At 39.3% G+C, this 13,364-nt stretch overlaps 3 protein-coding genes across 3 annotated transcripts; 2 read left to right on the forward strand and 1 right to left on the reverse strand.

Annotated features, from left to right (window-relative positions):
- The first annotated feature begins 3,471 nt into the window (after positions 1 to 3,471).
- LOC113768755 (pyridoxal 5'-phosphate synthase-like subunit PDX1.2) lies at positions 3,472 to 4,884 on the forward strand. Its single transcript, XM_027313225.1, has one exon. The coding sequence runs from the start codon at positions 3,734 to 3,736 to the stop codon at positions 4,661 to 4,663; it is 930 nt and encodes a 309-aa protein (XP_027169026.1). The 5' UTR covers positions 3,472 to 3,733; the 3' UTR covers positions 4,664 to 4,884.
- A 54-nt stretch (positions 4,885 to 4,938) lies between these two features.
- On the reverse strand, positions 4,939 to 7,453 carry LOC113768756 (mitochondrial arginine transporter BAC2). The gene is made up of 2 exons (XM_027313226.1): positions 6,691 to 7,453; positions 4,939 to 5,875 (listed from the first exon to the last, which is right to left on the reverse strand). Exons 1-2 carry the CDS (start codon positions 6,922 to 6,924, stop codon positions 5,186 to 5,188), a joined length of 924 nt encoding a protein of 307 aa, XP_027169027.1. The 5' UTR covers positions 6,925 to 7,453; the 3' UTR covers positions 4,939 to 5,185.
- A 3,583-nt stretch (positions 7,454 to 11,036) lies between these two features.
- Positions 11,037 to 13,082, forward strand: LOC113768103 (formin-1). Its single transcript, XM_027312344.1, has 2 exons — positions 11,037 to 11,926; positions 12,526 to 13,082. The coding sequence occupies exons 1-2, from the start codon at positions 11,309 to 11,311 to the stop codon at positions 12,940 to 12,942; spliced, it is 1,035 nt and encodes a 344-aa protein (XP_027168145.1). The 5' UTR covers positions 11,037 to 11,308; the 3' UTR covers positions 12,943 to 13,082.
- The last annotated feature ends 282 nt before the right edge of the window (positions 13,083 to 13,364 follow it).

Raw genomic sequence — 13,364 nt, forward strand, 5'->3', positions numbered from 1 at the left:
GGGCTACGTCGTTTTGTGGATGATTTTGTTCTAATTTCCCTTCTAAGGGCGGTTTGACTAGTTCTCAACCCGCCTTTGACCTATCATTCAAATTTTCGTACTTGGGAGAGCGGCCGTGCTGTCGGACACGTGTAACGGATCCGCATAGGCACCAGTCCTTTGAACGTACGGGATTCAATGGAGTTATACGGACACCAATGCTATCTTTCTTTTTTTTCTTTTTTTTTCCAGTAACACCAACGGAGATACATTCACGTGTTTTGGCATTTTATGGTGTTCAAAGTTCAAGGCTTAAAATGGACATTTGGATATTGGGACAAGAGAAAATATTATGGACTTTGAACAAAGGAAAATATCGTGGACATGGCCGCAGCCTCCCACAGATTTTAAAGGCCCACCAAGTATGTTCTTATATTGTCTCATATCCGTGGAAGGTCTCATTTTGGATATGGCCGAGGGATTAACACGGTAGCACTTTTTTATCGTATAAATATATGTGAGGTAAATAAGTGATTAGATAAACATAAAATGTATTAAGAAAATTATTTTAAAAGTTCAACAATTAAATTATTTGTGGAAAATAAGCAATCCAAACCAAACAAGAGGGGGACGCCTTTTGTACCTTTATTTGAGGCAATGTGGCATTCGATTTTTATGTCGATCGCACATTTCACATAGCATTCTGACTCATTTGCCTTCGGTGTTGCCGGCGACAAAAGGATTAGACGTCCTCCCATGCTACGGTTCCCTGCGTTTCAACCCTAGCACCGCATTCAGTTAGGGAACTGAATGATAATAGCTCCTCCCCATTCCAACGATCAGAGGAAGAGATTTAAATTGAGAGACAATAGCCACATCGAGTGACTTTCCCTTAATACCTTCTTCCGAACTTGCCAACAAAAAAGGTAGATCGGTCTTTATTAAAAAATCAAATGTTAGATAAAAGAGGCGTTTGGGTCAAAATCACCAACTGTCATAGTTCTAATGAGCCGCGCAAGATGATCATAGCTTTTTCGGGCTTTTTATTTGAATGGTTGCTGCTTTGTTGATTTGCCTCTTATAAGAGGAAAAATCTATACTATTAGTTTGTAGATTTCCCTGAGCATCGGGGGAAGGGATAGGTTGAGTAGCTCAGGAAGAAGAAGTGTAAGCGAGATATCTCGAATTTGAACCATTCTATTTATACTAAAAAAAAAATAATATCTCCTAAGCATCCGTTAGGGTTGCTATGAAGTCAAATCAAATTCAAATAGTGCATTACTCAAGTTCAATTTGAGAAAAAGTACTTGGACTCGAGTTCGAGTTTAAGTTTGGCAATCAAATGCTTGTATATGCATGATGCAAGCAGATATACGTGCCTTGTTCCCCGGATATCTTGCAGGAGTACCAAATGCTTCTTGTCCTCTTGGAACCAAATTATTGAATTTCTATGTGCTTGTGTGTCTATATATACATATAAGGAACAATAATTATTTAAAATAGAAGCAGTAATTGTCGTAGACTAGTGTCTGGTTTGGTAAATGGGCACAAGTATCATGGATCTGTCGCCTCTAATTATACATTAGCGGCCTCCACATGGCAGAAGTTTAGTCAATTGTAGTTCGACATCATCATTTTCTGATTGGGAAATTAGTGGATGGAAATGACAAATTGAGTTAGACGTATTTACTTGGTGTTAATTGCATGAAGTGTAATATAATTACAAATTGATATATTACTTGGTGTAGCTCAATTCTGCTCAGACAGAACAGCACAAGTACTCACAGCACAATCTATCCAATCATCTTGCAAATCTACATGGTGTTCACAAAAATGAGATGGAACGATAGAATCAAAGGGCTTTCACGTTTATAGTAGTAATTGTTTTCCAACTCCAAGCATAGCTGTAGTATTTGAAGTAGCATTAGCAATAAATCGACTCAAAAAAAATAAAAAAAATAAAAAAATGAAGGTGCCTCCATGTACCCTCAGAAGAACCGGGGCCATTGCCATCTCTAATCCAAAACTGTCCCATTGTCATTCCTAAGTATTGGTATTGTCAGTCAGGATTTGTCTCCTTTGCAAATCTTTTCGCGAATTATATTGTCATCCTGTCATGAACATGTGCCAGGCAGCTGATTCAAATCACGGTCATCACTAATTTCTCATTAAAAAAAGGGAGACAAAATTAATCTTTCCTAATCCTGCCTTGAAGATTTAAGCAGTAAATATGCTAACTGACCTATTCTTTTACTTTACTCAAATAAGTTAAGAGTGCAGTAATGATCCAAAAAAAAAAAAAAAAGGTTAAAAGACTGTAGTAATGGCAAGTGATATTATTGGTACTTCAAATTGAGCCTCTTAACCTTCTAACATTGCCTTTGAAGTCCTCGCTGTGGTTCCATACAACTTTCAGTCGCACCATCTTCATCTCACCGAGAAACTACAGTACCATATATTATCCTTCACCAACTAAAGCCACACTAACTGTACCGAGTCACCTACATTTTTGCTGGATTGAAATGTGAACTTTGCATATATTTTTATAAATGAGAAAGAAGATACAGCGACAAAAATGAATTCAAGACCCCCAAGGCCGAATTCTAGACACCTCTGAATTAATAATTGGGCCATGAGAGACTTTTTTAAGTTTTCGAAAATAAAAAGCCCGCTGATAGCCCTTTAGGCTTTAGGGACCGAGTCAAGCTGAACAGTGTCTCCTTTCCACCATTGACTGGCGGATTCCAGGACATGTCCAAGTAGAATTCTACAGGGTTGGGTAGTTGGGTGACGGTTGACTGTCCAGCACGGTTCGGAGAGCACGATGGCCCCTCAAAAGGGATAAAAAGTTTTTGAAGGGATGCAAGAGGCAAGTAAAATATTTTTGGAAGTGTTTGAAAAAAATATTTTTAATTGAAGAATTATAAAAATAGTGCAAGTAATATAATTATTTTATATAATATGTAATAAAAAGTGTATTATATAGAGATATATACAATTGAAAGTAAAAAAAAACCGTTAGAGAGAGATAGTTTTGATGGAGTAACATTTGTGTATCAGTTGATAATAGAGATAAAGATTAATAAATGATAGAAATAAGGGTAAATTTAAAAATAAATAAAATCAATACAAATTAACTAACTACATAGATTTTATTATCGTAAAGATATCTGATGATAAGATCAATATTTGCAATTTGTATATACTCAAAATGTGCAAAATAATTGGTATTATTGGGAAAAATACACCTTGTGGGCGTGAAAATTTGGAAAAGAAAAGTAGAACTTTTCTAAATAAAAAAATAGTAGAAATTAATAGTTAAAAAATTATTAGAAGTTGAAATAGGAGAAGTTATTAATTATTTATAGTTTGTTTGTTGAGGGTAAACGTAGCACTTCGTTTCCAAAAAAAAAAAAAAGCGGAAAAAAAAAAGACAAGAAAATGTACTATAAAGAAAAAAAAAAAAAAAAAAAGGAGAGAGAATATCCCTGGAGTCTGGAGAGATCGGAACTTTCCACATTGTCTAATTTCCTCCCCACGAGTCTCAACACAGACAGCTGCCAGAACCTTCGCGAACCATTCTCCACTCCACCGCCCCAGTCCTGATTTCCCCTAATCTTCTCTTCTTAAGCTCTTCGCTCCTCTATACCCTTTCTTTCATATTTTGCGTCCTAAAACTAATAGCGTACAGCTTCTACTCAGCGCGACATCTTGATCTTATTTCATTCAGGCATTTTTACAAACGCTTGCAGCGATGGCTGACGATGGTGCCGTTACGGTCTACGGCGGCAGTGCGATTACTGACGCTACTGCCGCCAAGAAGAACCCATTCTCCATCAAAGTTGGGATGGTCCAAATGCTGCGAGGCGGAGCAATTGTGGAGGTTTCATCCATGGATCAAGCCAAGATCGCCGAGTCCGCCGGCGCTTGTTGCGTCCTCGTCTCCGAACCCAACACATCCGGCATTTCTCGCATGCCTGACCCGTCACTCATCAAAGAAATCAAGGGGTCCATCGCAATTCCCATAGTGGCGAGAGCCCGAGTTGGGCATTTCGTCGAGGCCCAAATCCTCGAAGCTGTTGGAGTTGATTACATCGACGAAAGCGAGGTTTTAGCCATCGCTGACGAAGATCATTTTATTAACAAGCATAATTTCCGTGCACCTTTCGTGTGTGGCTGCCGAGATCTCGGGGAGGCGTTAAGGAGAGTGAGAGAAGGCGCGGCGCTGATAAGGACCCAGGGAGATTTAAGGGGTTCCGGCAATATTGTTGAGACGGTTGGCAATGTGAGAAAAGTGATGGGGGATATCAGAGTCTTGAACAACATGGATGACGATGAAGTTTTCACGTTTTCTAAGAAGATCCAAGCGCCTTACGATATCGTGGCTCAAGCGAAGCAAATGGGGAGGCTGCCGGTGGTGCATTTCGCGGCTGGAGGAATAGTGACCCCTGCAGATGCGGCGCTGATGATGCAATTGGGTTGTGATGGTGTGTTCTTGGGATCAGATGTTTTTGATTGTCCTGATCCTTATAAGAGAGTTCGGGCTATCGTCCAGGCAGTGAGGAACTACAATGATCCAGTTATCTTGGCGGAGGCGAGCAGCGCTTTGGAGGATACATTGGCTGGGCTAAATCTCAGTGAGAACAGAGTTGAACGATTTGGTGGTGGTGGAGGTAGCTATTGATGAGATTTTTTTTGTTGAATAGGGTCGTACTATGGGGGAGTGTCTCCGCTTGGGCTTGTAGGAGCTCATTTGCCGTGTAATGCTGCCTTCAGAGGAAGTTCTTGCGTTTCTGTTGTAAGCCTTTAGTTGATTGCCTCGCGTCTTGGTAGATTTTGACATGTAATAAATAAGTGATGTACTCCATAATCTATATTAATACATATCCTTGACAGTTTTCCTTAGCAGTATGCATACATTCACTTGAGAAGTTTATTTAAACTAGTGCGCAAACTCCATTTGTTGAATTGGTTGATTATCTACAAGATTAATTTAATGTTCAATAGTTCATCATAGAACAATGGTTCTGTGTTGCCAATATTCCTAATAGGTCTCCTGGGGTTAAGACCCTGCTATTGCATTCCTTTGCTTTGCTATCATGCATCAATCTTTAAAAAAAAAAAAAAGGTAAATGTGTTGATTGACTGTCGTAGAGTATTTGTAATAGCGCCATGATGATGAACTTCTACAGCCAGCAGCATTTATCTACAGTGCATTTTCTGCACTGATGGGTGCTGGATCGTTGTTGGTAAATAAGCACCTCAGAGCTGTTTCATAGGCTGTAAAAACGGCTCCATTCACTACAAAGGCTCTGGTAACTGCAGTTCCCAAACCACGCCAGAGTATTCTATATCCTTCTTCCTTAACACTTTGTCTGAAGCAATCAACAATGCCACCGTATTTAGTTGAGGACTGCGCCTGGAGTCTGGTTTTTATGACATCCAAGGGATAGCAAGATATCCAGCTAGCAACTCCAGCAAGGCCACCTGCAACGAGCATGGTCCTGAAGGTCTCCTGGCCATTTTTTCTGCAACCAGGGTGAAGCTGCTCTCTCATATACTCGTATGTCCAGAAGTAGAAGCCATAGGCTGGTGCATCTCTAAGAACAGTGATGGTTAAACCACGGTACATTCCCCTGAGACCTTCATTTCTGAATATGCTTCTTGCTACGTCCAGCGGACCACTGTGAATGCTTGAATATTTGTTGCCAGTGATATTCCTCTGCAGTTGCAGTCGGATTTTAACCAACTCTACGGGGCTGAGCATCAGACTCTGTATAGCTCCAGTTCCAACTCCCCCAAGAGCAACTCCTTTGTAGGAGGGTGGGTCTGTAGTAGGAACATCTTTGTCGAATGCTCGGGAGAGTATAGCATATATCTGGAAGACCATAGCATTCTGCAGGAGGCACAGAACCCAGTCATTAAGGCTAGAAAGGAAATTGCATGTCCTAACCACTCTCTTAACTTTCTCCTCATATTTTCGTCATGGTGAATGTATCATTCTTATCTCCTGGATTTATTTTATTGATTTTGGTTGCCATTTTGCTTCTTTTGGGTCAAAGGAGCGGAACTAGTTGGGCAAAAAGAAGACTTTAGTTAATGGGCAGCGACATTTCTGAAGGCCACCATCAGAATAAAAGTTATGTTTACAGACAATAATGCCAAATCTTTATCCTTGTCATCAGCAATTCGCCTGTATTAGTATACCATAGTTTTTGTTCCGTAAAAGCAAAAAACTCCTTCGGAGACTCCTTTTTCATTTTTGGTAGGTTGAGACTTAAGGCTTCACTGTAGATTTTAGCAGACTACGCAAACAACAACCGGTTGTTTAAAGGTATCATGATAATCTCTGATTTGAAACTATATACACTTTTACTCGTTAAACAAGACATTCCTAATTTACTTTTGGAAAATTTAAAACTTGATAGTCTTAAAACTAAAACTGCAGGATAATTAAACAAGCATGATTGATGGAATTTTTATCCCCTCTCGAATAATAAAATATCTAAGCTAAGAGACCTTACCAACCCAAAAAAAATAAGAGATAAGCAGTCCAATCCAACAGAAAGGCAATAACTGTACTACCCATTATCTATCATTTCATAGACCCGCAGACCAGAATCTGTGACCAGGGAATCAACAGATATGAGTCATGGGCAAACATGTCTTGTTATTTCGTTAATACGAAATAGAGAAGAGGAGTATGGTTACCTGGAAAGTGACAGAGGCGAGGGGAGCAGCCATGCCTCTGTAGAGGGCAAGGGGTCCTTCTCTAGAGACAACATGGCGGAGGATGTTGAAGGCGGAGCCTTTGCTGGAATGCTGCTGCCGGATTCTGAGCGTATCAAGCGGATACCCGGCTATAATCCCAGCTACTCCTCCAAATCCTCCTGCCACGAATTCCCTTCCCCAACTGCCCGCGAGAAACTCTGGCCAGAAATCCATCTACCTAGCTACTCCCACTCTCATTCCACAACACGACTATATATCGGGAGGACTAACAAAATCTTACCAGGCAGTCTTTTCCTGATACGGTATGTAATCTTCCTTGCACTTATCTTTTCTTCTCCTTATATGGTCGGACGCAATATCCTTTCTGTTGGGACACGATCACTTTTAGCAAATCCTCTTACTTGTTCCTTTACCTCCTCTATCAATATTCAATACACGATTCAGCGCAAAATCTCAAGAAAGGATACTTGTTTTGAGTATATTAAGCGTATCCAAGAATATCTAGAGAGGGAGGCCCTCTTTTAAATCTAAGAAATGAATGGCTTGTCCGGCGTCAAAACAGATAATAATAAAAACAAGTAACACCACTATTTTGTTTTCCGATGAGAGCTGTCACGGATTTTGGCTTATATTTCTTGGTTATCTCTCCCTCAAAAAATCTAAAATTATGGTCATCTGCGTTTAGAATCCTCTCTACGCACCTCTTGTTCTCGCAAGAAGGTAGACAAAGTAGGCGTCACACTCCGCATTTTCCATTCCCTATAAAGGGTCCGAAACACAAGCCACCCCCAGCTATTTTATTTTGTTGGGACTTTCCTGCGAAAAAGAAGAAAATGCCAACCATCTCATCTCTTCCTAGACGCTGCCACGTGGACCAGCACACGCAATTCAGCTGAATGAAACTGTACAGGTTGCCGTAGTGGCTAGTGGGCTCTCCTTTGGTCAGTCGTTTTGTGGCTGGTGTCAGAGTTGCCTTTGTTTTTTCTTCCTTTTTTTAAATATGGGAATGTCCCCAAAATTGCTTTTTGCCAATGAAATGGGCAGAGCGGCAGAGTGAGTACGGTGTGACAGCTGACTATCAATCATGCATCTGATCCAATTGGATTCATCTTCCCCATTTCCCATTTCCCATTTCCCATTTCCTCAGCCGTCGACTGGTTGTGGCACGTGAGTAGGATTCCCTTCCCGTCACAGTAGTATCTATCTTATGAAAAGGAGGCGCATCTGTTTCTTTACGGTGTAAATTCAACAATTAATTCATGATGGGATGGATGATACTACAAACATATGGGAACATAGTTACAGGAATCCTCGTGCAACATAATCTGCACGTTTTATCATAGCAGTAGTATGATGATTTTGGAATTGGGTGATGACTAAAATGATGTCCCTCTACTATAGTTGCAAACGAGTAGAATCGAGTCGTGTTTTGGCCTAATCGAGTCGAGTCTTGACATTATTTTAGTGAACTCGAACTTGAGTTCGACGAGCCGACAATTTCAAACTCGAGCTCGAACTCGATTTGATTCGAGTGAACTCGAGATCGAAAAAAATAAAAAATAATTATTTTTATTTTTTAAAAAATAAACAAAATAATATTTTTTTCTTAATAAATAATAAAATATTAAGAATATATATGTAATTTTACTATTAAAATAAAATATATATATATACTTAAAATAAAAAATAAAAAAATATATATATATATTCGAGCTCGCGACGAGCTTAATATCTTGAGCTCGAGTCGAACTTGACTCAAACCGCGCTCGAGCGGCTTGGTTCTTTTGCAGCCCTACCCTCTACTTTACTTGCTTTGCTCTTCAAACTCTGGCCCCAAGTCATCTTTGTGCAAGTGCGCATTTATTGACATTTGAGTTTGGGATACAATTTGGGATAACTTAACCAAACATAACAGACAACTCCCTGCAGAGGAGTTGGCCATCACATTAGATTTTTTCTAAATACATACGTGGGTGTGGTACACCGTTTGGTTTGATGGTGGTTCAATCTCCATTAGATTCTTCCGACTCACCTCCTAGAGTAGGCACCCTCCCAGTAGGAGTAAAAATAGGTTAGGTTAGACTAGATATACCGTTACATAAAAAAAAAAAAAAAAAAAAAGTCATGCTCTGTAGTGTTCTCTTCTGATTCAACATCCACAGAGAAAAAGTGTATATGCTAATAGAAAATTTTATGTGACCTTATTGAAATGATGAAGTCATGGATTCCACCCAGGTTTATAAATCTATTTTCGTGTGTCTAAAACTTTTCCTTTCATTATGGGAAACTTGGACGAAGTTTGTTTTATTTTGGACGCAGAATACATTATTATGGAAAGCTTGGATGCGGAATAGTGTTTTGTAACCTCTTGATATCCGAGAAGCCAAAGTAGAAAATGTATACGATAAAAATTTTGAACTCAATTTTTAGCTTTTACTGTAATTATTAGAATCATCTAACTTAAAAAGCAAAAGAAAAAAAAAGAAATAGAAAAAGAATAATATTTCGCTTGTATCATAAATACATTTTTCAACTCATCTTTTTATCTCACATACATCATATCACAAAAATTGCTATAGTAATTATTTCAAATAACACTCTATCCAAACAAAATATTTAAGGGATGGAACTTAACTTTTTGGTGATTTATGGGTGAGAGTGCTTAAGAACTGGGCTTTAATGCCTGTGTAAAGAAATGTTGGTCCTAGTGAAGAGCCCATTGGGGAGCGTTAGAGCCTTAGGGATTCCACGGTACTAGGGAAAACTGGACCACCAAGCCCAGTAAAAAGGATTAAGAAGTATTTGGCAAACTGAAACAGAGACACAAAAGTGACTCGGTCTTGATTGGGCTTGTTGCACGTCTAATCCCGACCATTGAAGGGATATTGCAAGTGCCCCAACCTTAACCCAAAAAATAACAAAATGGTAACAAAGTGCATAACTATTTTACAAGAACCCCTTCATTTTTTTTTTCGGGATTAATCTTAATAGACAAGTAGATTTAGATTCACGTCACATATATAAAATTTTAATTTTAAATTCCAAATATGATCCATTCAAGCTCGACAACATATATCAATGTATAGAATATTAATATTTTTCTCTGTCTTAACAAACCTATTATTGTTTTCTCTGGTAGCTCGAACATTCAATTTTACTTCAGCATTCACGTAATTTCACAGCACTGGCAAGTTTGATTAGTAGGGGCAAAACTCCATACGAATCGAGTAGATGCCCAAAAATATAAGAATTGGGATGCAATCATTGAAGTATCTCCACGTACAGGATTGCGGAGCATTTAATAATAACTGTTGAAACAATTCTGACAGGGCAAACAAATTTCGCATCCTCTTCTTTAACAGTAATCCCTGGGGAAAAAAAATTACAAATGGTTGGTGAATTCCAACATCTTGGCCCCATTGAAGCTTCAGCCACAGCCCACAAGTGAACATTTTAACCTTTTTTTTAACCTTAAGGTACCACTTATGAATGCGATAGCCCGTTTCCCTGCTCTTTTTCCAAAACATTTGCATTTGGATTAAAATACCAGAAAAGATAACTTCAAGCCCTTTTCTTTTCCTTTCCTTTTTTTTTTTTTGGGGTTACAAAGGAGGGGCCTTAAAGCAGGAATTAATAAATTGGGAGTGTTTGGATACAAAACTTATCCCAAATAATATTTCGCTTGCATCATAAACACATTTTTCAGTCCACCTTTTTATCTCACATACATCACATCACAAAAAGTGCTACAATAATTATTCCAAATAATATTTCAAATAATACCCTATCTGCTGTCTAAGTTCTAGTGGAGGGGCTTGCTTCCAAATGGGTTTTGACTAAGCTGGAGTTGAATATGAAATCATGTGAAGTCTCTGTGTTGAGGAGTTCTTCTACCTTTTTTGAGGAGTTCTGAAAAGAGAAATCATCTATTATCGGAAATGAATTGCTCCTAGATTATTCTTTATTGAAAGTGATTTTAGTGATCATTTAAAAGACTACTAGTTATATTTAAAAAAAAAAAGAGAGATTTTGAGCTTTAATCTTCTTAGAGATTAATTCATTAGGGATTTCATAGTACCCCTAGTATAGTAGGACTTATGGAGGAGGAGGAGGAGGAGAAAAGGAAAGGTGAAAAGACAAGGCCACGTGAGTGACCACCAGAGGTAGTGGTGGATGTCTTGGTTGGCTTCATATCAACGCTAACAGCCAAAATTCCCAAACCCACACCGAGCAATGAAAGAAGCGCACAAAACTTGCAACACATACGAAAAGATAACACTACCATAAAGTGTAACCAAAAGTTAGATTACTATCATTGACTCATTTGACAAAAGTAAAGCATTTTTGGCTTTCCCACTAATATCAATATGCTGCTACAATCCCCTCCTTTTCAATTACTATTTGGGCCACCAATTTTCATCTTTTTTTCTCCCTCTAAATGCTAGTGGCTCTCTATTATGCGATCCTCTTCTTTTTGCCATCCTTGTTGCATTATTGTTTTAACTTCTTGAGGTCTTATTGCATGTTAGCAGCTTAAAGTCGCAGGTGAAAATTGCTAGTAGAATAGCAGCAGGAGTAGTAGTAGTAGTGAGGAGAGATGGACAGGGAAGCTAATAGCCAAGAGAAGCCATCTCTCCTCTCTACCACTACTTGCAGCAACAACAACAGAGAGGATCATCACTCCCCCAGAAAACCCCAAGTAGTTAGCAGCAATACTGGTGGTGGAAATAGTGACAGATTAAAGAGGGATGAATGGAGTGAAGGGGCTGTTTCTAGTCTTCTTGAAGCATATGAAGCCAAATGGATACTTAGGAACCGTGCCAAACTCAAGGGACAAGACTGGGAAGATGTTGCCAAACATGTGTCCGCTCGGGCTAATTCGACCAAGTCACCCAAAACTCAAACGCAGTGCAAGAACAAGATCGAGTCCATGAAGAAAAGGTATAGGTCGGAGTCTGCCACCGCTGATGCCTCCTCCTGGCCTCTTTATCCTCGCCTTGATCTCCTCCTGCGCGGAAATGCTCCTTCCCAGCCTCCTCAGCTTCCTCCGCCTCCTCAACTGCCTCCACCACCTCCTCCTCCTCCTGTTGCTTCCAACCCTCATCTCCTCTTGCTTGAGCAACCCCAGCATCCACCACCTCCTCCACCAGCTCTAGCTCACGCAAATTGCCCGCAAAACTCCCATGATTCCAATGGTTTTGATCGAGTTGCCAAGGTGAGTGTGGATCATGATATTATTATATTCCTCTCTTCCTACATATCGCGTGCACAGAGCAGCGGGTTCTAATCGTCAACTTCGTATAAATTGATGTCTCAAACGACTAAGACTAGCAATTATTATTATTACATATGAAGAAGCATGGAACGTCAAAAACTTTGCAGAAAGAAATTAATGTCAAGCAGAGCTATTAGCTGCTGACACAAAATAAATATAAAACAATAATACTTGGAGATGTAGTAAATCTCTTAATTAAACTCCTGATTAATATAGTAATTGTGTAGTTAAAGTCAAGGCTAGGGAGATACAAGGCCTTTGTAAAAGGTCCTATGCCACGTAGAACCTTTTTATTCTTTTCTCGAGGAAATGCAACGCAGAACTTTAATGGTAACACCTTCATCACTACAAACGAACATATGCTAATGGTAAAAGTTCCTGAATTAAGCGTAGTACTAGTAGCTTGTTCATGGATTTCAGGAGCGAGCAAAGGTAAAAGTTCCATTTTCACAAGTTTTCTAGGCACGTTAGTCTTTGTACGCAGTTTTGCAGTGTATTCATGTATTTGTACATATAATAGTTATAAAATATACCTGCAGGAAGACGGGGTTGGTCCAAAATTGTCTGATCAAGAATCTGACAAGAATGCCACGGACACCGACAGCAGCACGCCGGCCATGTACAGTGACAAGGAGAAGCTGAAGTCGAAAAATATAAAGACGAGAATAGAGAAAAAGAAGCAGAGGAGGGAAAGTTGTGCGATTGCAGAGAGCATTAGGCTGTTAGCGGAGGTGGTAGTGAGGTCAGAGCAAGCACGGATGGATACGATGAGGGAGTTGGAGAGGATGAGGGCTGAATCCGAGGCCAAGAGGGGAGAAATGGACCTCAAGAGGACTGAAATCATTGCCAACACTCAATTGGAGATTGCTAAGATCTTCGCAGCTGGGAATGGGAATGGGAATGGGAATGGCAATGGCAAGGGAGTGGATTCTTCTTTGAGAATTGGTAGGAGTTGAGAGTGCATTCTCGAAAAGTTGAAATTGACTTTTGGGAGGAAAGAATTGCAAATGCCAAAATTTTGACAGGCATATAATGACATTATTGTAACCTTTCTTCTTCCACTGCCAAATAGGGAAAACAAAACATTAGTGTTCAATTTTTTTTTTCTTTTTAAGTTGCAAACAATATCATATTAAGTAGTTAAACTAAAGTTCTCCCCAAATGTGAATGAGGATTTTATCCAGAATTTAGCAAGACTTTCAAAGCTTTCAAGTTCTACGAACGAAATACTACTTATCATGCAAGAAATAATTGGTTAGGTTGCTGCTCAATTTTCTACGAGACACGTCAAGTAATTGATCATGATCAACATAAAATTTCTCCACCAATGATGACGGAATTTAATAGCTAGTTTGTGAGTTTAGGATAGAAAGAAAGG

The sequence above is a fragment of the Coffea eugenioides genome, chromosome 4 (genome assembly GCF_003713205.1).
Source record: "Coffea eugenioides isolate CCC68of chromosome 4, Ceug_1.0, whole genome shotgun sequence".
Classification (NCBI taxonomy): domain Eukaryota; kingdom Viridiplantae; phylum Streptophyta; class Magnoliopsida; order Gentianales; family Rubiaceae; genus Coffea; species Coffea eugenioides.

What these genes read in the sequence shown, in the direction of transcription:
- LOC113768755 (XM_027313225.1), top strand. Translation starts at nt 3,734, where the DNA reads ATGGCTGACGATGGTGCCGTTACGGTCTACGGCGGCAGTGCGATTACT.
- LOC113768756 (XM_027313226.1), bottom strand. Translation starts at nt 6,924, where the DNA reads ATGGATTTCTGGCCAGAGTTTCTCGCGGGCAGTTGGGGAAGGGAATTC. An exon ending in TCGCCTCTGTCACTTTCCAG is followed by an intron (nt 5,876 to 6,690) that starts GTAACCATACTC and finishes TGCCTCCTGCAG; the next exon opens with AATGCTATGGTCTTCCAGAT.
- LOC113768103 (XM_027312344.1), top strand. Translation starts at nt 11,309, where the DNA reads ATGGACAGGGAAGCTAATAGCCAAGAGAAGCCATCTCTCCTCTCTACC. An exon ending in GTTTTGATCGAGTTGCCAAG is followed by an intron (nt 11,927 to 12,525) that starts GTGAGTGTGGAT and finishes ATATACCTGCAG; the next exon opens with GAAGACGGGGTTGGTCCAAA.